Genomic DNA, 25778 nt, shown 5'->3' on the forward strand with positions numbered 1-25778 from the left:
TGTGTGTGTGTGTGTCTATACTGACCTGTGTATCTCTCTGTGTGTCAGGGCCACGGCGGGTGGACCAGCTGCAGGTAGTCAACGTATCGTCCTCCCAGGTATGGCTGAGGTGGCTGGTTCAGGCTGCTCGTCATGCTACCGTCAGCCAGGTGCGCCTTTCCCTGGTCTCCTGGGACGGTAGTGGAGTTGCCACCGCTCTGCTCAACACCAGCACAATGGAATATGCCTTCAGGTTCTGCTCCATTCAACATTATTGTCACTAGTTTGGCAGTAGATTTGAGTGATTCTCAAAGTACTTAGTCTATCCACAGGGGTACTTGGAAAGACTCGTGAGATCATAGGCCTACTGGTCTAATGCCCATGAAGAGGTAGTCTGGGCAGAGCATGATGTATTTGGAGGTAGTGACCAAACAAAAAGTTGAAAAACCACTGACTTACAGCCTGCAATACTGATTATGTCCACTGGGCGCCACTGTATCACTATCACTTAATATGACTTTCTATGGCATTGGTTCTCAAGCTTTTTCAGTTACTGTACAACCAATTGAGTTTTGCTCTGCCCGGAGTAAACCCTGAAGTAACCTCTCATGTGCATTTTACCAGTAAACCTATGGTCTCATGAGTCTTCTCCAGTACCCCCTGTGGGTAGGCCAGGATACCCCTTTTTGGGAACCACTGTTCTAGGGCACTGTCTGCACTGCAATACACATTTCATCCAGTAGATGGCGGTGTGAAGCCAACGCTGATAAACATCCATAGACCAGAGCAGAATATTTTGATTTTTTTTGTCATGTTGCATGACTGGGATTTCTGTCTGTGTGTTTCTGTGTTTCTCCCCTTCAGCTCTCTGCTCCCTGGTCAGATGTACACGGTGGATGTTCTAACTCAGAGTGGTATCAGACCAGACGAGTCGCCCTCCACCAGTCACTCTGCTGGACCGCTGCACGTCTGGACCAGTATGTCATCACATGTCTCATACATTAATCAATCAATCCAAACATGTATTTTATAAAGCCCTTTTTTTACAATCAACAATTTTCAGATAACCAGAAGCAGAAACTCAATGAACCTCAGGAATTCACTATGCATTCGTTAAGCATCTGGAAACTTCCCCATCCTAACATAGATAGTCTTGTCCACCGCGCAGAGAGATTCATTAACCTGAGACAAGACACTTAAATATGGCCACTCCCATTAGAAAATGTGATCAGGATCAACTGTCAGGATCAGGATTAACTGTCAGGATCAGGATTAACTGTCAGGATCAGGATTAACTGATCAGGATTAACTGTCAGGATCAGGATTAACTGTCAGGATCAGGATTAACTGTCAGGATCAGGATCAACTGTCAGGATCAGGATTAACTGTCAGGATCAGGATTAACTGTCAGGATCAGGATTAACTGTCAGGATCAGGATCAACTGTCAGGATCAACTGTCAGGATCAGGATTAACTGTCAGGATCAGGATCAACTGTCAGGATCAACTGTCAGGATCAGGATCAACTGTCAGGATCAACTGTCAGGATCAGGATCAACTGTCAGGATCAGGATCAACTGTCAGGATCAACTGTCAGGATTAACTGTCAGGATCAACTGTCAGGATTAACTGTCAGGATCAACTGTCAGGATCAACTGTCAGGATCAGGATCAACTGTCAGGATCAACTGTCAGGATCAACTGTCAGGATCAGGATCAACTGTCAGGATCAACTGTCAGGATCAACTGTCAGGATCAACTGTCAGGATCAACTGTCAGGGTCAACTGTCAGGATCAGGATCAACTGTCAGGATCAACTGTCAGGATCACCTGTCAGGATCAACTGTCAGGATCAACTGTCAGGATCAGGATCAACTGTCAGGATCAACTGTCAGGATCAACTGTCAGGATCAGGATCAACTGTCAGGATCAACTGTCAGGGTCAACTGTCAGGATCAGGATCAACTGGCACGTCGTGCCATTGTATTGAACGTTCTCGGGCCGCCTTCTATCGCCAGCGCCATAGTAGGTGCCCTAAAGAGGTGATAAGCCCAATCATTCTAGACTGAGGCGAACTACTGTTTAGTCTACATTACACTATAGTGCCTGGAAATACAATAACATTCAAAAGTAGTCAAATAGTTAGTAGGATACAACTTTGCAAGTATTATCATATCGTCAACTTTACTTTACATCAAAAGGTGTTTCCTACTTATTATTTGCCTTAGTTTGTACGCCATTGTATTTCTAATTCACTTTGGATGAAATCTTCATCAGTGACGATGCATTGAGTAGAATGCTCAGTCAGGCCTCAGTGACGATGCATTGAGTAGAATGCTCAGTCAGGCCTCAGTGATTGAGTAGAATGCTCAGTCATGCATTGAGTAGAATGCTCAGTCAGGCCTCAGTGACGATGCATTGAGTAGAATGCTCAGTCAGGCCTCAGTGACGATGCATTGAGTAGAATGCTCAGTCAGGCCTCAGTGACGATGCATTGAGTAGAATGCTCAGTCAGGCCTCAGTGACGATGCATTGAGTAGAATGCTCAGTCAGGCCTCAGTGACGATGCATTGAGTAGAATGCTCAGTCAGGCCTCAGTGACGATGCATTGAGTAGAATGCTCAGTCAGGCCTCAGTCCAAAATGAATGTTCAAAACAATATTGCTCATGAACAGTCAGGCCTCAGTCCAAAATGAATGTTCAAAACAATATTGTGACTGAACATGAACCTACGAATAGAATCGTGAGAATCGCAATCCATATTATATCGGCACCTACGTATGGTGATAATATCATATACAGTGAGGTCCCTGGCACCTACGTATGGTGATAATATCATATACAGTGAGGTCCCTGGCACCTACGTATGGTGATAATATCATATACAGTGAGGTCCCTGGCACCTACGTATGGTGATAATATCATATACAGTGAGGTCCCTGGCACCTACGTATGGTGATAATATCATATACAGTGAGGTCCCTGGCATTAACCCGCCCTGAGGAATTCACTACGCATTTGTTAATAAAGCCTCTTAAGGATCGGACCCTTTTTTGCCTAAAATAACAAACTCAAATCTAACTGCCTGTAGCTCAGGACCTAAAATAACATACCCAAATCTAACTGCCTGTAGCTCAGGACCTAAAATAACATACCCAAATCTAACTGCCTATAGCTGCCTGTAAAATAACGCCCAAATCTAACTGCCTGTAGCTCAGGACCTAAAATAACATACCCAAATCTAACTGCCTGTAGCTCAGGACCTAAAATAACATACCCAAATCTAACTGCCTGTAGCTCAGGACCTGAAGCAAGGATATGCATATTCTTGACACCATTTGAAAGGAAACACTTTGAAGTTTGTGGAAATGGGAAGGGAATGTAGAAGAATATAACACATTAGATCTGGTAGAAGAAAATACAACCTCATGCTAATCGCATTAGCCTACATTAGCTCAAACGTCCCGCAGGGGCCCCACCGATCCTGAAGATGTTTTTAAAAAGGCAATGAAAATGCATGAAAAAAACACTTTTGGCATAGGCTATTTAAAGAACTGGTTGTAGATTATTAAATAATAATAATGAATAAACAATTTATAATAAATATACGAAAAATAAATAAATAAATAAAAGGTAGAAAATTGCATCAAACTTGAATAGCGATTTGGCCGCATCAACGGTCTTCTCATCTTTGTCCACTACAATGTTAAAACTTGTCCTTCGAGGACATTCCCCTTGTCCTTCGAGGACATTCCCCTTGTCCTACGAGGACGTTCCCCTTGTCCTACGAGGACGTTCCCCTTGTCCTACGAGGACGTTCCCCTTGTCCTTCGAGGACGTTCCCCTTGTCGGCTTCTTTTCACTGTCCTCTTTCTCCTCTAACTTTCCTTTTTACTTCTATGAAAAAGGCCAAGGCTTCTCTCTCTCTCCAGTTGGTAAATCCATTTTAATTTTAATAGCACATACCCGAGACCTGTGGCAATTATGTCAGACCCGTTCCAGATCCGAGACAAAAGTCTGAATTTTGAACCCGGATTTAAGAATTTTGGGGTCTGTTGGACCTCTAGTCACAACTGTTTCTATCAGCATACAGACAGACTGTCCTCTCTGTGCCCCCCCCCCCTCCCTCCCTCTAGGACCCCTCCCCCCTCAGAACCTGTCTCTGACCCATGTGACTTCCAACTCCGCCCTGGTGACGTGGGATCCCCATCCCAGGAACCTGCCAGACGGCTTCGTGGTCAATGTGACGCGAGGCCTGAGCACCCGGAGTCGCTTCCTACCCAATGGGAAGCTGCAAACATATACCCTAAGAGAGCTTTCCCCAGGACAACACTACCACCTAGTCCTCATGGCTGTTAGGAACACAGGACAGGAACACATTCACAGTGTACCACAACACCTGGCCTTCACCACATGTGAGTGCTCTGCTTCCAGACTGTTCTATCGGCTACAGCTCTAACATACACCAACTCTTGAGATTTTACATTGTAATGGACTTCTGCTTAGAGCCCAGAATGAGACTTCTACCATTCTAGGACTATCGTTTTGTCTGTTTCAGTCTGAAAAGCTTTCCTTTAGCACTTCCTATGCAACTAACTTTAACTCTACCTGGACCAGTACCGATGGACGAGCGACGGGGAGGGAGGACGAGGGAGAGACCGTCTGTCGGGGGGACCCCTGTGGGTCATACACTAGCCCCGTCTGAACCTCAGGACCTCGGGGTGACTGGAGAGAGAGAGCACTCTGAAGAGATGCCCAGGTAAGAGTGAGTGAGTGAGTGGTGAGTGAGTGAGTGAGTGAGTGAGTGAGTGAGTGAGTGAGTGAGTGAGTGAGTGAGTGAGTGACTGACTGACTGAGTGAGTGAGTGAGTGAGTGAGTGAGTGAGTGAGTGACTGACTGACTGACTGACTGAGTGAGTGAGTGAGTGAGTGAGTGAGTGAGTGAGTGAGTGAGTGAGTGAGTGAGTGAGTGAGTGAGTGAGTGAGTGAGTGAGTGAGCGAGCGAGTGAGTGAGTGAGTGAGTGAGTGAGTGAGAGAGTGAGAGAGATAGGGGGTTAAGTTATCAAGGCTATGAGACACTAGAGCGCAGTGTTGCGCACGTATTGTAGAAATTGTTCTTCCACTGCTAAATTGTGAACGGACTATTTAATGCTAACTAGACAAGGTTGGTTCTCTCAGGCTCTATCTGTCTTGTCTCTCTAAAAGCTTCGGCCATCATTTGTTCTCTTCCAGATACACAGAACTGATTGATGGAAGGGGGAGGATAACAGCTAAGTTCACGAGCCTGCCCAGAAAGGTCATCAGACACCGCACTAGTAAGTAGTATCATAACCCCCATATATCATAATGCAAAACAGCCTCTTTAACAGTGATGATGATGGTGTGATCTGACACAAGTAAGATCTTTGTGAAGTGTCAATATATCTCGCTCAATACCTCCTTAGAAACAGTGCATCCTTCTTCTTCTTTTTTTGCCTTGCAGAGCCTGAGCTTCCTCTTCAGTTCCAGAAGATGGAGGAGACAACTAATCAAATCGGCCTTGCACTAGAGAGGAAGGAGGAAGAGGAGGGGCCTGGTAGGTTCTCTACAGCAGGACAGAGAATCAATCAGAAATTGTCTGTAGGGCACTGGTCAAATGTAGTGGACACATAAAGAGCATATGGTGTCATTTGGGACGTATGCAGACTTGGTGAAACCCGAGCTGCTGGTTTTCTCTGCTTGGGGTCCTGATAACAGTATGCTGTGTTTCAGAGTCGTCCTGGGACTGCCAGAGCCTGCCCTGCCTGAACGGGGGTACGTGTGAGAAGGGGAGCGACTCATACATCTGCAATTGCGCAGCTGGGTTCAAGGGCAGGCAGTGTGAGCTGTGTAAGTTTATGTCTTTCTCCCTCCCCTCCCCACCACTTTCTCTTCAATGCATTTCCTCCCCCAAACACCCTCAGTCAGACTCATTCCTTTCCTAAAACCATCAATCACCAGGGAGGAGTGCCAAATACCTCCCTCTCTCTCCCTTCCTCTCTGCCCCCCCCTTCCTCCTTATTTCTCTCCTCTCAGACAAAAAGCCTTTCTTTCTGTCCTCACTCTCTCCCTCCCGCCCCCCATATCTCTCTGTCCTGTCTCTCCCTACCGCCCTCCCTATCTCTCTGTCCTGTCTCTCCCTACCGCCCTCCCTATCTCTCTGTCCTGTCTCTCCCTAACGCCCTCCCTATCTCTCTGTCCTGTCTCTCCCTACCGCCCTCCCTATCTCTCTGTCCTGTCTCTCCCTACCGCCCTCCCTATCTCTCTGTCCTGTCTCTCCCTACCGCCCTCCCTATCTCTCTCTGTCTCTCCCTACCGCCCTCCCTATCTCTCTGTCCTGACTCTCCCTACCGCCCTCCCTATCTCTCTGTCCTGTCTCTCCCTACCGCCCTCCCTATCTCTCTGTCCTGTCTCTCCCTACCGCCCTCCCTATCTCTCTGTCCTGTCTCTCCCTACCGCCCTCCCTATCTCTCTGTCCTGTCTCTCCCTACCGCCCTCCCTATCTCTCTGTCCTGTCTCTCCCTACCACCCTCCCTATCTCTCTGTCCTGTCTCTCCCTACCGCCCTCCCTATCTCTCTCCTCTCAGACAAAAACCCTTTCTTTCTGTCCTCACTCTCTCTCTCCCTATCTCTCTGTTCTCTCTCTCCCTCCCTATATCTCTGTCCTGTCTCTCCCTACCGCCCTACCTATCTCTCTGTTCTCTCCTTCCCTCCTTATCTCTCTCTATCTCTCTCCCACTATCGCTCTGTTCTCTCTCTCCCTCCCTATTGCTCTGTTCTCTCTCTCCCTCCCTCTCTGTCCTCGCTCTCCTTACCTCTCTGTCTATCTCTCTGTTCTCTCCCTCCCTCCTTATCTCTCTCTATCTCTCTCCCCCTATCGCTCTGTTCTCTCTCTCCCTCCCTATCGCTCTGTTCTCTCTCTCCCTCCCTATCGCTCTGTTCTCTCTCCCTCCCGATCTTTCTGTCCTATATCTCTCTGTCTCTCTCTCTCTCTCTCAATTCAATTCAATTCAAGAGGCTTTATTGGCATGGGTAACGTGTTAACATTGCCAAATCAAGTGAGGTAGATAATAAACAAAAGTGAAATAAACAATAAAAATGAACAGGAAACATTACACATACAGAAGTTTCAAAACAATAAAGACATTACAAATGTCATATTATATATATACAGTGTTGTAACAATGTACAAATAGTTAAAGTACACAAGGGGAAATAAATAAGCATAAATATGGGTTGTATTTACAATGTTGTTTGTTCTTCACTGGTTGCCTTTTTCTTGTGGCAACAGGTCACTAATCTTGCTGCTGTGATGTCACACTGGAATTTCACCCAGTAGATATGGGAGTTTATCAAAATCGGGTTTGTTTTTGAATTCTTTGTGGATCTGTGTAATCTGAGGGAAATATGTCTCTCTAATATGGTCATACGTTTGGCAGGAGGTTAGGAAGTGCAGCTCAGTTTCCACTTCATTTTGTGGGCAGTGAGCACGTAGCCTGTCTTCTCTTGAGAGCCAGGTCTGCCTACAACTGCCTTTCTCAATAGCAAGGCTATGCCCACTGAGTCTGCACATAGCCTGTCTTCTCTTGAGAGCCAGTAGCAAGTCTTTGATCACTGAGTCTGTACATAGTCAACGCTTTCCTTAAGTTTGGGTCAGTCACAGTGGTCAAGTATTCTGCCATTGTGTACTCTGTTTAGGGCCAAACATTATTCTAGTTTTTTTGTTAATTCTTTCCAATGTGTCAAGTAATTATATGTTTGTTTTCTCATGATTTGGTTGGGTCTAATTGTGTTACTTTCCTGGGGCTCTGTTCACAAACACAAACAGACCCCATAGAACCAGCTTGCTTAGGGGACTCTTCTCCAGGTTCATCTCTCTGTAGGTTATGGCTTTGTTATGGAAGGTTTGGGAATCGCTTCCTTTTAGGTGGTTGTAGAATGTCTCTTTACTGGTTTTTGATAATTAGTGGGTATCGGCCTAAATCTGCTCTGCATGTATTATTTGGTGTTTTACGTTGTACACGGAGGATATTTTTGCAGAATTCTGCATGCAGAGACTCAATTTGGTGTTTGTCCCATTTCGTGAATTCGTGGTTGGTGAGCGGACGTTTAGGCCGAGGTATGTATAGTTTTTTGTGTGCTCTACGGCAACAGTGCTTAGATGGAATTTGTATTTGTGGTCCTGGTGACTGGACCTTTTTTGGAACACCATTATTTTTGTCTTACTGAGATTTTCTGTCAGGGCCCAGGTCTGGCAGAATCTGTGTAGAAGATCTAGGTGCTGGTTTTCCCCCCAACACCACTTTCCATCATTTGCTTGTTTATTTATTTATTTATTTTTTATTTCACCTTTATTTAACCAGGTAGGCTAGTTGAGAACAAGTTCTCATTTACAACTGCGACCTGGTCAAGATAAAGCATAGCAGTGTGAACAGACAACACAGAGTTACACATGGAGTAAACAATTAACAAGTCAATAACACAGTAGAAAAAAAGGGGAGTCTATATACAATGTGTGCAAAAGGCAGGAGGAGGTAGGCGAATAATTACAATTTTGCAGATTAACACTGGAGTGATAAATGATCAGATGGTAATGTACAGATAGAGATATTGGTGTGCAGAAAAGTAAATAAATAAAAACAGTATGGGGATGAGGTAGGTAAAAATGGGTGGGCTATTTACCGATAGACTATGTACAGCTGCAGCGATCGGTTAGCTGCTCAGATATTAGATGTTTGAAGTTGGTGAGGGAGATAAAAGTCTCCAACTTCAGCGATTTTTGTAATTCGTTCCAGTCACAGGCAGCAGAGAACTGGAACGAAAGGCAGCCAAATGAGGTGTTGGCTTTAGGGATGATCAGTGAGATACACCTGCTGGAGCGCGTGCTACGGGTGGGTGTTGCCATCGTGACCAGTGAACTGAGATAAGGTGGAGCTTTCATGCAGACTCTCATGCCAAATGGAGTCAAAAGCTTTTTTGAAGTCAACAAAGACTTTTCCTTTGTTTTGGTTTGTTTGGTTGTCAATTAGGGTGTGCAGGGTGACTACATGGTCTGTCATACGGTAATTTGGTAAAAAGCCAATTTGACATTTGCTCAGTACATTGTTTTCAATGAGGAAATGAACTAGTCTGCTGTTAATGATGACGCAGAGGATTTTCCCAAGGTTGCTGTTGACACATAGGTGGTTATTGGGGTCAAATTTGGGGTGATCAGTCCTTGGTTCTAAATATTTGGGAAGATGCCAGAGCTGAGGATGATGTTAAAGAGTTTAAGTATAGCCAATTGGAATTTGTGGTCTGTATATTTGATCATTTCATTGAGGATATCATCAACCCCACAGGCCTTTTGGGGTTGAAGGGTTTTTAGTTTGTCCTGTAGTTCATTCAATGTAATTGGAGAATCCAGTGGGTTCTGGTCGTCTTTAATTGTTGATTCAAAGATTTGTATTTTGATCATGTATATGTTTTTTTGCTCTTTGTTCTTTGTTATAGGGCCAAAAGTATTAGAGAAGTGGGTTATCCATACATCTCTGTTTTGGATAGATAATTATTTGTGTTGTTGTTTGTTTAGTGTTTTCCAATTTCCCCAGAAGTGGTTAGAGTCTACGGATTCTTCAGTTGCATTGAGCTGATTTCTGACGTGTTGCTCCTTCTTTGTCCGTAGTTTTGTTTTAGTGATTCACCATAGTGAAGGTGTAGACTCAGGTGTTCTGGGTCTCAATGTTTTTGGTTGGATAGGTTTCTCAATTTCTTTCTTAGGTTTTTGCATTCTTCATCAAACCATTTGTCATTGTTGTTCATTTTCTTCGGTTATCTGTGTGAATTTATTTATTTTTTGATAGGGAAGCTGAGAGGTCAAATATACTGTCAAGTTTTTTACTGACAAGTTTACACCTTCACTATTACAGTGTAACGTTTTGTCCAGGAAGTTGTCTAAAAGGGATTGAATTGGTTGTTGCCTAATTGTTTTTACGGTGGGTTTCCACACTACTTTCCTTCCATCTATAGCATTTCTTAATATTATTCAGTTCCTTTGGCGTTGATGCCTAATGATTGAGTATTGCTCTGTTCAATACCTTCCTCTCTGCCTCCCTTCTTTCTCTCTTCCTCCTTCCATACCTTCCTCTCCCCCTTCCTCTGCCCTCTCTCCAAAGTCCCTCATCTCACATTTAACAGCCTTGTAACTGTTGCTTCCTCTGGTCCAAAGATTCTCCGTGTTTTAATACCTTTCTCTCTCTGTGTTTATCTTTGTCCTGCCGCAACCCCGACTGCAGTCTGCCAGCGAGTGCCCCACCCGTGTACCCGCCTCTACTCTGAAACCAAGAGCATGCCCGTCTGGGTGGGTGAAGTCTGCCATTACCTGTGAGTGTCAAACTGCGGACAACAGTGATATCCTGTGCATGTTTGTACCTGTCAGGACTGATGTCACCCTCAATCTCGGTATACTGAAGCCTTTACAGATGCATATAGTATATACTGTGTAATAGTAGTATCAGTAGTACTAGACTAGTAGCAGTAGTAGTAGTAGTAGTAGTAGTAGTAGTAGTAGTAGCATCATCAGTCGCAGCAGTAGTAGTAGTAGAAGCGGTAGTAGCAGCAGCAGAAGTAGTAGCAGTAGTAATAGTAGTGTTACCTGTGAGTGTCAAACATTTAGGAGTACACCACATTAGTCATTGGCTTCATCAATAAGTGCATTGATGACGTCGTCCACCACAGTGACCGTACGTACATACCCCATCCAGAAGCCATGGATTACAGGCAACATCCGCACTGAGCTAAAGGCAAGAGCTGCCGCTTTCAAGGAGCGGGACTCTAAACCGGAAGCTTATAAGAAATCCCGCTACGCCCTCCGATGAACCATCAAACAGGCAAAGCATCAATAACTGACTAAGATCGAATCGTACTACACCGGCTCTGACACTCGTCAGATGTTGCAGGGCTTGCAAACCATTACAGACTACAAAGGGAAGCACAGCCGAGAGCTGCCCAGTGACAAGAGCCTACCAGATGAGCTAAACTACTTCTATGTTCGCTTCGAGGTAAATAACACTGAAACATGCATGAGAGCACCAGCTGTTCCGGAAGACTGTGCGATCACTCTCTCTGCTGTCGATGTGAGTAAGACAGGTCAACATTCACATTGCGAGGACGTGTACTGCGAGCATGCGCTGACCAACTGGCAAGGGTCTTCACTGACATTTTCAATCTCTCCCTGTCCGAGTCTGTAATGCCATGTTTCAAGCAGACCACCGTAGTCCCTGTGCCAAAGAACACTAAGGTAACCTGCCTAAATGACTAGCGACACGTAGCACTCACAACTGTAGCCAAGAAATGCTTTGAAAGGCTGGTCATGGCTCATATCAACACCATTATCCCAGAAACCCTACACCCACTCCAATTTGCATACTGCACAAACAGATCCACAAATGATGCAATCTCTATTGCACTTCACACTGCCCTTTCCCACCTGGACAAAAGGAACATCTATGTGAGAATGCTGTTCATTGACTACAGCTCAGTGTTCAACAGCATAGTGCCCTCAAAGCTCATCACTAAGCTAAGGACCCTGGGACTAAACACCTTCCTCTGCACATGGATCCTGGACTTCCTGAAGGGCCTCCACATTGACTCTGTACCGTAATACCCTGTATATAGACTCCACATTGACTCTGTACCGTAATACCCTGTATATAGCCTCCACATTGACTCTGTACCGGAACACCCTGTATATAGCCTCCACATTGACTCTGTACCGTAACACCCTGTATATAGCATCTACATTGACTCTGTACCGTAATACCCTGTATATAGCCTCCACATTGACTCTGTACCGTAACACCCTGTATATAGCCTCCACATTGACTCTGTACCGTAATACCCTGTATATAGCCTCCACATTGACTCTGTACCGTAACACCCTGTATATAGCCTCCACATTGAACACCCCTGTATATAGCCTCCACATTGACTCTGTACCGCAATACCCTGTATATAGCCTCCACATTGACTCTGTACCGTAATACCCTGTATATAGCCTCCACATTGACTCTGTACCGTAATACCCTGTATATAGCCTCCACATTGTACCGTAATACCCTGTATATAGCCTCCACATTGACTCTGTACCGTAACACCCTGTATATAGCCTCCACATTGACTCTGTACCGTAATACCCTGTATATAGCCTCCACATTGTACCGTAACACCCTGTATATAGCCTCCACATTGTACCGTAATACCCTGTATATAGCCTCCACATTGTACCGTAATACCCTGTATATAGCCTCCACATTGTACCGTAATACCCTGTATATATCCTCCACATTGTACCGTAATACCCTGTATATAGCCTCCACATTGTACCGTAATACCCTGTATATAGCCTCCACATTGTACCGTAATACCCTGTATATAGCCTCCACATTGTACCGTAATACCCTGTATATAGCCTCCACATTGTACCGTAATACCCTGTATATAGCCTCCACATTGTACCGTAATACCCTGTATATAGCCTCCACATTGACTCTGTACCGTAACACCCTGTATATAGCCTCCACATTGACTCTGTACCGTAATACCCTGTATATAGCCTCCACATTGTACCGTAACACCCTGTATATAGCCTCCACATTGTACCGTAATAGCCTGTATATAGCCTCCACATTGTACCGTAATACCCTGTATATAGCCTCCACATTGTACCGTAATACCCTGTATATAGCCTCCACATTGTACCGTAATACCCTGTATATAGCCTCCACATTGTACCGTAATACCCTGTATATAGCCTCCACATTGTACCGTAATACCCTGTATATAGCCTCCACATTGTACCGTAATACCCTGTATATAGCCTCCACATTGTACCGTAATACCCTGTATATAGCCTCCACATTGTACCGTAATACCCTGTATATAGCCTCCACATTGTACCGTAATACCCTGTATATAGCCTCCACATTGTACCGTAATACCCTGTATATAGCCTCCACATTGTACCGTAATACCCTGTATATAGCCTCCACATTGTGCCGTAATACCCTGTATATAGCCTCCACATTGTACCGTAATACCCTGTATATAGCCTCCACATTGTACCGTAATACCCTGTATATAGCCTCCACATTGTACCGTAATACCCTGTATATAGCCTCCACATTGTACCGTAATACCCTGTATATAGCCCCGCTATTGTTATTTACTGCTCCTCTTTTTTTGTTATTATATTTGTTTTTCTTACCTCTTACTTTTTTTGGGGGGGGGGGTCTGAAAACTGCTTTGTTGTTTAAAGGCTTGTAAGTAAGCATTTCACTGTGAGGTCTAGTACACCGGTTGTATTCAGCATTTCACTGTAAGGTCTACTACACCTGTTGTATTCAGCATTTCACTGTAATGTCTACTACACCTGTTGTATTCAGCATTTCACTGTAATGTCTACTACACCTGTTGTATTCAGTGCATGTGACTAATACAAGTTGATTTGTGCTCCCCAGGTACAAAAGGACGTTTAAAGTGCAGCGGGATCTTTGTTATCGAGAGATCTGTGAACCACCGCTGCCCAAGAAAAGTCCCAGTGAGTTACAACAATGTGAATAGAGGATATTACTGTACTGAAGGAAGTCATCCATATATAATAACAATCCTCTCGTTTTCTCTTGTTTCAACAGACAGAAGAACCAACAGCCAATCATAATGGTTGGTTTTCTATGATACAAATTGTATTTGTCACAACATGCGACAGGTGTAGATAGACCTCACAGTGAAATGTTGACTGACCAGCCCTTAACCAACAGGTGTAGATAGACCTCACAGTGAAATGCTGACTGACCAGCCCTTAACCAACAGGTGTAGATAGACAAGTGAAATGCAGACTGACCAGCACTGTAGATAGACCTCACAGTGAAATGCTGACTGACCAGCCATTAACCAACAGGTGTAGATAGACCTCACAGTGAAATGCTGACTGACCAGCCCTTAACCAACAGGTGTAGATAGACCTCACAGTGAAATGCTGACTGACCAGCCCTTAACCAACAGGTGTAGATAGACCTCACAGTGAAATGCTGACTGACCAGCCCTTAACCAACAGGTGTAGATAGACCTCACAGTGAAATGCTGACTGACCAGCCCTTAACCAACAGGTGTAGATAGACCTCACAGTGAAATGCAGACTGACCAGCCCTTAACCAACAGGTGTAGATAGACCTCACAGTGAAATGCTGACTGACCAGCCCTTAACTAACCAACAGGTGTAATAGACCTCACAGTGAAATGCTGACTGACCAGCCCCTTAACCAACAGGTGTAGATAGACCTCACAGTGAAATGCTGACTGACCAGCCCTTAACCAACAGGTGTAGATAGACCTCACAGTGAAATGCTGACTGACCAGCCCTTAACCAACAACAGGTGCTGAGATAGACCTCACAGTGAAATGCTGACTGACCAGCCCTTAACCAACAGGTGTAGATAGACCTCACAGTGAAATGCTGACTGACCAGCCATTAACCAACAGGTGTAGATAGACCTCACAGTGAAATGCTGACTGACCAGCCCTTAACCAACAGGTGTAGATAGACCTCACAGTGAAATGCAGACTGACCAGCCCTTAACCAACAGGTGTAGATAGACCTCACAGTGAAATACTGACTGACCAGCCCTTAACCAACAGGTGTAGATAGACCTCACAGTGAAATACTGACTGACCAGCCCTTAACCAACAGGTGTAGATAGACCTCACAGTGAAATGCAGACTGACCAGCCCTTAACCAACAGGTGTAGATAGACCTCACAGTGAAATGACTGACTCACAGACCAGCCCTTAACCAACAGGTGTAGATAGACCTCACAGTGAAATGCTGACTGACCAGCCCTTAACCAACAGGTGTAGAAATAGACCTCACAGTGAAATGTTGACTGACCAGCCCTTAACCAACAGGTGTAGATAGACCTCACAGTGAAATGCTGACTGACCAGCCCTTAACCAACAGGTGTAGATAGACCTTACAGTGAAATGCTGACTGACCAGCCCTTAACCAACAGGTGTAGATAGACCTCACAGTGAAATGTTGACTGACCAGCCCTTAACCAACAGGTGTAGATAGACCTCACAGTGAAATGCTGACTGACCAGCCCTTAACCAACAGGTGTAGATAGACCTTACAGTGAAATGCTGACTGACCAGCCCTTAACCAACAGGTGTAGACCTCACAGTGAAATGCTGACTGACCAGCCCTTAACCAACAGGTGTAGACCTCACAGTGAAATGCTGACTGACCAGCCCTTAACCAACAGGTGTAGACCTCACAGTGAAATACTGACTGACCAGCCCTTAACCAACAGGTGTAGACCTCACAATGAAATGCTGACTGACTTACAAGCTTTTTCCTCAATGATGCGGAGATAAAATAAGAAAATAAAAACATGAGAAATAAAACACACTTGGTAGGATGACCCCTGTTGTAGGATGACCCCTGTTGTAGGATGACCCCTGTGGTAGGATGACCCCTGTTGTAGGATGACCCCTGTTGTAGGATGACCCCTGTTGTAGGATGACCCCTGTGGTAGGATGACCCCTGTTGTAGGATGACCCCTGTGGTAGGATGACCCATGTGGTAGGATGACCCCTGTTGTAGGATGACCCCTGTGGTAGGATGACCCCTGTTGTAGGATGACCCCTGTTGTAGGATGACCCCTGTTGTAGGATGACCCCTGTTGTAGGATGACCCCTGTTGTAGGATGACCCCTGTGGTAGGATGACCCCTGTTGTAGGATGACCCCTGTGGTAGGATGACCCATGTGGTAGGATGACCCCTGTTGTAGGATGACCCCTGTTGTAGGATGACCCCTGTTGTAGGACGACCCCTGTTGTCGAGAGATTGGCCTGTTGGACGACCCCTGTTGTCCAGAGATTGGCCTGTTGGACGACCCCTGTTGTCCAGAGATTGGCCTGTCGGACGACCCCTGTTGTCCAGAGATTGGCCTGTTGGACGACCCCTGTTGTCCAGAGATTGGCCTGTTGTAGCCCCAGCTTGAGTAAAGACTATCAAGCAACCAACTGGAACAATGAGAATTGGCTGCTCATCAATAATTAAATGTACTAGAAACAGTCCAGACCAGTGTAAAATCCAAACATGATACGTACCTCATCACTTCCATGTTATCGGTTTAGTCTCTCAGCTCAGGAAAATGTGTATAGTAAGACTGTCTGTTTTATCACAAGTAAACGCTATCTAAAATACCATGCCCCCCCCAAAGATTCAACCGTTTTCCCTCAGCGGCCAAAACAACAACAATCACTACTGGAAAATAAGTGTCTGTTTTTATGGTTCTAGACTCTAAAACCAACGTCACTGCTGTTTTTATGGTTCTAGACTCTAAAACCAACGTCACTGCTGTGTTTATGGTTCTAGACTCGTCACTGCTGTGTTTATGGTTCTAGACTCTAAAACCAACGTCACTGCTGTGTTTATGTTTCTAGACTCTAAAACCAACGTCACTGCTGTGTTTATGGTTCTAGACTCTAAAACAAACATCACTGCTGTGTTTATGGTTCTAGACTCTAAAACCAACGTCACTGCTGTGTTTATGGTTCTAGACTCTAAAACCAACGTCACTGCTGTGTTTATGGTTCTAGACTCTAAAACCAACGTCACTGCTGTGTTTATGGTTCTAGACTCTAAAACCAACGTCACTGCTGTGTTTATGGTTCTAGACTCTAAAACCAACGTCACTGCTGTGTTTATGGTTCTAGACTCTAAAACCAACGTCACTGCTGTGTTTATGGTTCTAGACTCTAAAACCAACGTCACTGCTGTGTTTATGGTTCTAGACTCTAAAACCCACGTCACTGCTGTGTTTATGGTTCTAGACTATAAAACCCACGTCACTGCTGTGTTTATGGTTCTAGACTCTAAACCCACGTCACTGCTGTGTTTATGGTTCTAGACTCTAAAACCCACGTCACTGCTGTGTTTATGGTTCTAGACTCTAAAACCAATGTCACTGCTGTGTTTATGGTTCTAGACTCTAAAACCAACGTCACTGCTGTGTTTATGGTTCTAGACTCTAAAACCAACGTCACTGCTGTGTTTATGGTTCTAGACTCTAAAACCAACGTCACTGCTGTGTTTATGGTTCTAGACTCTAAAACCAACGTCACTGCTGTGTTTATGGTTCTAGACTCTAAAACCAACGTCACTGCTGTGTTTATGGTTCTAGACTCGTCACTGCTGTGTTTATGGTTCTAGACTCTAAAACCAACGTCACTGCTGTGTTTATGGTTCTAGACTCTAAAACCAACGTCACTGCTGTGTTTATGGTTCTAGACTCTAAAACCAACGTCACTGCTGTGTTTATGGTTCTAGACTCGTCACTGCTGTGTTTATGGTTCTAGACTCTAAAACCAACGTCACTGCTGTGTTTATGGTTCTAGACTCTAAAACCAACGTCACTGCTGTGTTTATGGTTCTAGACTCTAAAACCAACGTCGCTGCTGTGTTTATGGTTCTAGACTCTAAAACCAACGTCACTGCTGTGTTTATGGTTCTAGACTCTAAAACCAACGTCACTGCTGTGTTTATGGTTCTAGACTCTAAAACCAACGTCGCTGCTGTGTTTATGGTTCTAGACTCTAAAACCAACGTCACTGCTTAGCTATCATGTAAATAGTGTTTATAGGCTGTTTTCTAGGTTAATATTGTAATAATAATAAATACATGTTAAAATGTACTTTTGTGGCATGTTTTTATTTCATCTGTATGTATAATGTCATTGTGCACGAATGTCTAAAACTTACAGATGTTTTTATGTGAAACAAAGTAGACTCGATAATTGGAAAGGGCAGGGCGTCTATTTGGAGATTGCATATGAGTTCTCTGCATGCAGTGCATAGTAACCCACCACGAGGTGTCTATATGTGATCATATTTTGGATAGTCTCTGATTTTATTTAAGTTATAGTCTAATTAAGCAAAATGGGTCTTTTTTTTTTAATTAAGGAAACAGGCTAAACAGATTTGTTTAGGCCAAACAACATCTTAACCACACACCTGTAATGTAGTTAGAACACATTATGCTGTTCAGTGTTGCTCGTTGTTTGTTATATGAGAACCCCTTATGCTGTTTGTTATATGAGAGCCCATTATGCTGTTCAATATAACTTGTTTTATGTCTCCTTTTACAAAGTAGACGTTGTAAATTACCATTCATCTCCTCTGCTCGCTCGAAAGCTTCCATTCAAGGTTTCCCCCCCCCTGCGAAATTTGAAGACGGGTGTGCTTCCCAGACCATGCATCTTGTCATCATTGTGCACACACTGCTGATGAATGGGCCATAGAGATAGATAGAGGACTCATCTTTGTATCTGTGCCATTATAGCGTACGTGACAGCACGGGCAGCGCCGTTGAGGCTACCTCCATTTTGAAGTAGGACATATTCACGATTGGCTCATCCCTCCTAATGACCCGATTGGACATCACTCCAACTGGGTTTTAACCAGTGAGAAATGGCTAGCTAGTTAGCAGCGTGCAACTAGTAGTGTTTCAATTTTTGAAGTCACTCAGTCTCTGAGACCTTGAAGTAGTTGTTTCCCTTGCTCTGCAAAGACCGCAGCTTTTGTGGAGCAATAGGTAATGACACTTTGTGGGAGGCAGTTGTTAATGTGTTCAGAGGGTTCCTGGTTCAAGCCCAGGGTTGGGGCGAGTGACGAAATCAACACTGTTATATGGGACACCAGGAGGGATCAACTAGTGAAGTTGGAAGTCCCACCAAATCGACTACATTAAAATGGTGGAAGCCCTCAATAGCGCTGCCCATGCTAAGTGGCCTTTTGGCCGCTAGAGTCCTCTATTATTCTCTATGGTATAGACACACACACACACACACACACACACACACACACACACACACACACACACACACACACACACACACAAAACACACACGCACCCCTCTTTGCCTCCCTCCCCAGGCCCCTCCTCTTTCCAATGAAATCTGAGATTGCAAAGGGAAGGGAGAACGACCTGTGTGACTCTTGCCACAATAACGGTTAACTACACTAGTGCAATTTGCAGTTCACCTTCAGAATAAAAGTCCCCGATTTGAAAGTGATTGAAACGGACACAAATATTAGAATCATCATGCCATATCTGGAATAGATCATGCTAAATGAGATCGGAATGTTAGATACATGTAACAAAATACAATCATTTGTTAATTTGACACAAAAAAAAATCTGTTGAAATCGCACTGTGGATGTAGTAGACTTTATGATTGCATGGGGGGGGGGGGGGGTCTTTATATGCACTAAACAACCTAACCTATGGATGAAATGGGGTATCAGTAACACTCACAGAACACAACTGTGTAGAGTTTTAGTGTCTTTAGCTCTTATTGCAGGACAAAGAAAACCAGTGTGAAACATTCAGCGTGTTAAAGCTGAGGATAATCAGTGTGAAAACAAGGCAGATGTTTACGGCAAGAATAGGACAGAGCTCATCCTTGAACTTAGGTAGATATTCAAGATGATGGGACCAAAGGCTACCTTGCACCCCAAATAACCCAACAGAGTGGGACGTGTATCATGTGCAAAAAATAACCCGGCAACATTCATCACAGCTATGTAATCCATGCACCCCAGACATTACTAGTAGAGATGGACATGGCAACAGAAAGCAACCTCTATCCAGACATTACTAGTAGAGATGGACATGGCAACAGAAAGCAACCTCTATCCAGACATTACTAGTAGAGATGGACATGACAACAGAAAGCAACCTGCCTCCACGCGTACCTCTAGCCAGACATTACTAGTAGAGATGGACATGACAACAGAAAGCAACCAACATGTACCTCTATCCAGACATTACTAGTAGAGATGGACATGACAACAGAAAGAAACCTGCCTCCACGCGTACCTCTATCCAGACATTACTAGTAGAGATGGACATGACAACAGAAAGCAACCTCTATCCAGACATTACTAGTAGAGATGGACATGACAACAGAAAGCAACCTGCCTCCACGCGTACCTCTATCCAGACATTACTAGTAGAGATGGACATGACAACAGAAAGAAACCTGCCTCCACGCGTACCTCTATCCAGACATTACTAGTAGAGATGGACATGACAACAGAAAGCAACCTGCCTCCACGCGTACCTCTATCCAGACATTACTAGTAGAGATGGACATGACAACAGAAAGAAACCTGCCTTCACGCGTACCTCTATCCAGACATTACTAGTAGAGATGGACATGGCAACAGAAAGCAACCTCTATCCAGACATTACTAGTAGAGATGGACATGTCAACAGAAAGCAACCTGCCTCCACACATACCTCTATCCAGACATTACTAGTAGAGATGGACATGACAACAGAAAGCAACCTGCCTCCACATGTACCTCTATCCAGACATTACTAGTAGAGATGGACATGACAACAGAAAGCAACCAACATGTACCTCTATCCAGACATTACTAGTAGAGATGGACATGACAACAGAAAGCAACCTGCCTCCACGCGTACCTCTATCCAGACATTACTAGTAGAGATGGACATGACAACAGAAAGAAACCTGCCTTCACGCGTACCTCTATCCAGACATTACTAGTAGAGATGGACATGGCAACAGAAAGCAACCTCTATCCAGACATTACTAGTAGAGATGGACATGTCAACAGAAAGCAACCTGCCTCCACACGTACCTCTATCCAGACATTACTAGTAGAGATGGACATGACAACAGAAAGCAACCTGCCTCCACATGTACCTCTATCCAGACATTACTAGTAGAGATGGACATGACAACAGAAAGCAACCTGCCTCCACATGTACCTCCATCCAGACATTACTAGTAGAGATGGACATGACAACAGAAAGCAACCTGCCTCCACATGTACCTCTATCCAGACATTACTAGTAGAGATGGACATGACAACAGAAAGCAACCAACATGTACCTCTATCCAGACATTACTAGTAGAGATGGACATGACAACAGAAAGCAACCTGCCTCCACATGTACCTCTATCCGGCATACAGAGCAAGCACTCATATGAATTGTCTAGTGTAATCACGTTTTCAGATAAATGTACATTTTTCATCATGTATATCATGTATTAGGATCAACGTTGGTATATTTTTATTTTATCTTTATTTTACTAGACAAGTCAGTTAAGAACAAATTCTTATTTTCAATGACGGCCTAGAAACAGTGGGTTAACTGCCTATTCACTGCCTAAACCAGTGCGCCTGGCACCTACTACCATACCCCGTTCAAAGGCACTTAAATATTGTGTCTTGCTCATACACCTTCTGAATGGCACATATACACAATCCATGTCTCAATTGTCTCAAGGCTTAAAAATCCTCCTTTAATCTGTCTCCTCCTCTTCATATACACTGGCTGAAGTGGATTTAACAAGTGACATCAATAAGGGATCATAGCTTTCACCTGGATTCACCTGGTCAGTCTATGTCATGGAAAGAGCAGGTGTTCATAATGTTTTGTACACTCAGTGTATATGTCTACAACATTTTGGTCAAATCTGGCTTTAAAAAAAAATGCATTTCACCTTTATTTAACCAGGTCGGCCAGTTGAGAACAAGTTCTCATTTACAACTGCGACCTGGTCAAGATAAAGCAAAGCAGTGCGACAAAAACAACAACACAGAATTACACATAAACTAACGTACAGTCAATAATACAATAGAATAAGTCTGTATACAGTGTGTTCAAATGAAGTAAGGAGGTAAGGCAATAAATAGGCCATAGTGGCGAAATAATGACAATTTAGCAAATTAACACTGGAGTTATAGATGTGCATATGATGATGTGCAAGTAGAAATACTGCTATAAATACTGGTGTGCAAAAGAGCAGAAAAACAAATATGGGGATGAGGTAGGTAGTTGGTTGGATGGGCTATTTACAGATGGGCTGTGTACAGCTGCAGCGATCGGTAAGCTGCTCTGACAGCCGATGCTTGAAGTTAGTGAGGGAGATATGTCTCCAACTTCAGTGATTTTTGCATTTCGTTCCAGTCACTGGCAGCAGAGAACTGAAAGGAAAGGCGGCCAAAGGAGGTGTTGGCTCAATGAAACAATCATAATATTAAGTTATAGAATAATGAACTCCTTACAGCAATACCAAACTGAAATCAAGGGCGGCCAAAGGAGGTGTTGGCTTAATGAAACAAACTGAAATCAAGGGCATTCTGTACAGATTTGATATTGTCCTTGATTATGAATTCTGGCGTTGATGTTAAAACTGTCAGACGAAGGCAGTTGAGGTATCTATGTGTGTTTGTTTTCAAAGCAGTCCTTTCAGGGTAAAGAATTAACCAATTTTGTGACAAAGGACTGTTGTATGAGTTGACAGAGAACACAGTACTTGTTTAGAAAGATGTAGCTGAGTGATATAATTTTATGATATGCCTGTTTTGAATTACTCGAGAAGATAATGAAATCATCTAATGAAATATAGATTGCTTGAATCTCAGAGGTTTCATTTTGTGTTTCATGTCATCTGTACAAAGTTGTGTTCTGTGAGTGTCACTGAGTAGAATGATAGCCCATTTCAAAGGGAGCACAGTCTCTAATGTAGGCTGTACACATCCAATATGTACTGTATGTTCAATGCCCACTGTAGGCTGTATGCTTAATGTGTCTCATTTCACACTGTTTTTTTCAGAGTTCCACAATAAGAGCTAATACTATAATATTGGTGTAAACTGTACAGAGTTCTGTTTTGTGAGTGTCACCGAGTAGGCTGATACCCCATTTCATGGGTGAAACATCCATAGGTTAGGTTGTACAGTAAACATAAGTATGCTCACAATGCAATTCTACTACATCCACGGTACAATTGCAACTTATGTTTACTTGTTTTGTGTCAAATTAACAAATTATTGTCTTTTGTTGAATTTATATAACAACTAGTCCAAATATGGAATGATTCCAATATTTATATCCGTTGGAATCACTTTCTTTTGCGGGACTTTTATTTTGAAAGCGAACCACTCAATCCACTATTTGGGAAGTATGCGGGAGGGCATGGGACAGAGAATTGTATAGTTCCGGTGGATAAAGTTGTGTATGTCAACTGTAGGGGCGCTCGTGTTAAAAAACAACAACTTTATTTAACCAGGCAAGGTAGTTAAGAACAAATTCTTATTTACAATGACGGCTTAACTGTCTTGTTCAGGGGCAGAACAACAGATTTTTACCTTGTCAGCTGGCCCAACGCTCTAACCACTAGGCTACCCTGCCGCTCCATGTTACTGGCGATCGGAAGTATTTGGAGCGAGAGATGCAGGTTGAAGTGGAGGTTGAAGTGGAGGTTGAAGGGTAGGTTGAAGGGTAGTGCAGGTGTTGTATGCTGAGGCAGTGAAGAAAGTAGAGGAGGATGGGTCAAGGGTGAGGGATCCTGAGAGGATCCCTGTGAGTAGTAGATCTGTGCCAGCACAGAGGGATAGGCCAACGAGTGATATATGTTTCAGTAAGGTTGGCTTCTAAAGAGTTCATAGAAATGGTTATCAACTGTACCACAGAAATGCAATGTAAATCACAGAAAATAGATGTTGTGGTGGAAGCTGCAGAGAACTATTTTGGTATATGAGATTTGACTTCAGAAGGGTTACAGGGTGTGTTGAGTGGTGGTGTCCCGTCCTTCCAGGTCGGTGGCACCGTGCATGAGCAGATAGGTTCAAAGTAGTGGAATGGGGTAGTGGGTTTTTAATGAGTGTAGGTGGCAGCTGCAGTGAATTACCTGGGTGTATAAGATTTTACTGCAGAACAGTTTATGGGGTGGTGATTGTTATGAAATAGTGTTATATAGGTGTAGGGTTAGTTTGTGGTGTATTTTTTCTCTCCTTTTTAGGAACAGGAATAATGAAGAGAATTTAATGTAGATAGGCCGTGACTGGCCTTCCGCTTTAATGTAGTAGGTGGTGGTGTGTGCACCTTTAAATCGGATGTGATCCGCCAACCCCAATGAAGAAGAAGTTCACTATTGTGGCTAGCTTCACACAGGTGGAAGAACGGACCATGAAAAGATAGATATGTTATAGTCGTGGAAAATCTGAACTATTTATATTTTCTAAAATGAAATAGATCAAAGTAATAGAATACGTGTAAAAGATTGCGAATCTAGAATTGTATTTAAACATTTACAAACTTGACAAGAACCAACAAACCAAACCAAACGGTCGAGTCTGGTCGAAGTTAGCTTGTTCGGCTAATCAGTTAGCTAGCTAATCAACTATCAAGAAAAACGGCTAAACTCCAAACAAAAACAAAAAAATGATCGTTTAAACATCAAATAGTTTCCTTTTAGGAATTAACTTTTGAGCTACGGATGAAAAAAAAAAAAGTGTAAGAAAATCCCAACTCGTGAAGAAACACAACAGCTAACAGCTACAACTGTAATGTTGTTGGGGCAACGGGGACTGGTTCTCCGCTGTGGCAACCCGTCGGTGTTTCGACGCTGGACACCTTGGGTTCAGTGGCGACTCGGGGCTTTCTTTTTCCTGCTGTTGCTGGAAGGGATCTTGTGTCTCGCCAACCCCAGCATTAGCACTGTCTCTGCTCTGGACATCAACAACCACCCCAGTGTCAACGTCTACATGAGTGAGGAGGAGGTCAGCAAGCTTTTGGGTAAGCACACACATATATACATATATTTTAAATAAAGACTTGATTAAAAAAACAGCTAACTAGCTAGCAGTTGGTTAGCTGTTAGCTCATGTTAATCATAACTATTTAGTTAGGTATCGGGCATAGGAGTTAGTTTTACCTGTATGTGGTACTGGTGTGTGTTGTGAGGGTGTACTATATACTATGGACTGCTTGTAAAGTAAACTGCCTAACTAACTAGTTAGCTAACGTTAACCAGCTAAGCTACACCGGTTAGGTAATAACTTCAGGTGAGTCCAGACAATATGGACCGCTGAGGAAGTGGTTTTCTTTTCCGAGTAACGTTAACTCATTCATAGACGGTAACAACCTTTCAGAGCCTATTGACGGTAGTGTCTAATGGACAGGGTAAATTACGCTCGATCTGAACGTTAACGCAATACTTACGGTAATAATATATCTATGGTATATTTGCGATCACACAATGTAATGTGCATCCCGACATCTACTATGCGGGATGGAAACAGGATCCCCCCCCAGGGCTGAATAGACCAGCGAGTCCAGGTTACATGCATTCTAAGCCAAACACATGCATTAACTTCTTAGAAGTATATTTAAAGAAACAAATGAATCTGAGATCTTGTTAAACCATCTCATAATGGTATGTCCATACTCACATGAGCCATATGAACCCATTGCATAAACAGTAGGTGAACGCACCAATTTGTAAGTCGCTCTGGATAAGAGCGTCTGCTAAATGACTTAAATGTAAAATGTAAATGCAGTAGGCGATGGCCTAGCTTCTATGCTGTTTAATGAACATTCAATGGGGTCCTGTTTGACTGACTGTTCTTTGTGTTTGTGTTGTTACTGAAATTAGGCTATGCCTATGTTCTGACTACCAGTGTAATAACCATTATACCACTAGTGCAAAAACAACAGCCATCCTGTTCATTGGATGTTTTTAATATGGGGGTTTGTTAGCTAGCTAGAGATATGCACTAGAAGGTGGGATGGGTTAGCTAGCTAGAGATATGCACTAGAAGGTGGGAGGGGTTAGCTAGCTAGAGATATGCACTAGAAGGTGGGAGGGGTTAGCTAGCTAGAGATATGCACTAGAAGGTGGGACGGGTTAGCTAGCTAGAGA

General features: G+C 43.7%; 1 protein-coding gene, 1 long non-coding RNA gene and 1 pseudogene across 2 annotated transcripts in view; all 3 read left to right on the forward strand.

The window, feature by feature from the left end:
* LOC115124405 (sushi, nidogen and EGF-like domain-containing protein 1) overlaps positions 1-14087 on the forward strand; it is a 169495-nt pseudogene extending 155408 nt beyond the window's left edge.
* A 330-nt stretch (positions 14088-14417) lies between these two features.
* On the forward strand, positions 14418-15039 carry LOC135564360 (uncharacterized). Its single transcript, XR_010460964.1, has 3 exons — positions 14418-14771; positions 14829-14880; positions 14935-15039. It is a non-coding gene; the product is annotated as an uncharacterized LOC135564360 (long non-coding RNA).
* Positions 15040-23175: 8136 nt separating this feature from the next.
* The window catches only part of ryk (receptor like tyrosine kinase), a 128669-nt gene continuing 126066 nt past the window's right edge, over positions 23176-25778 (forward strand). Inside the window, exon 1 of the mRNA XM_065009349.1 lies at positions 23176-24652. Coding sequence (XP_064865421.1) covers positions 24424-24652 — 229 coding nt within the window. The 5' untranslated portion in view covers positions 23176-24423. The remainder of the gene's footprint in view (positions 24653-25778) is intronic.

Source organism: Oncorhynchus nerka, linkage group LG24 (genome assembly GCF_034236695.1).
Source record: "Oncorhynchus nerka isolate Pitt River linkage group LG24, Oner_Uvic_2.0, whole genome shotgun sequence".
Lineage (NCBI taxonomy): Eukaryota > Metazoa > Chordata > Actinopteri > Salmoniformes > Salmonidae > Oncorhynchus > Oncorhynchus nerka.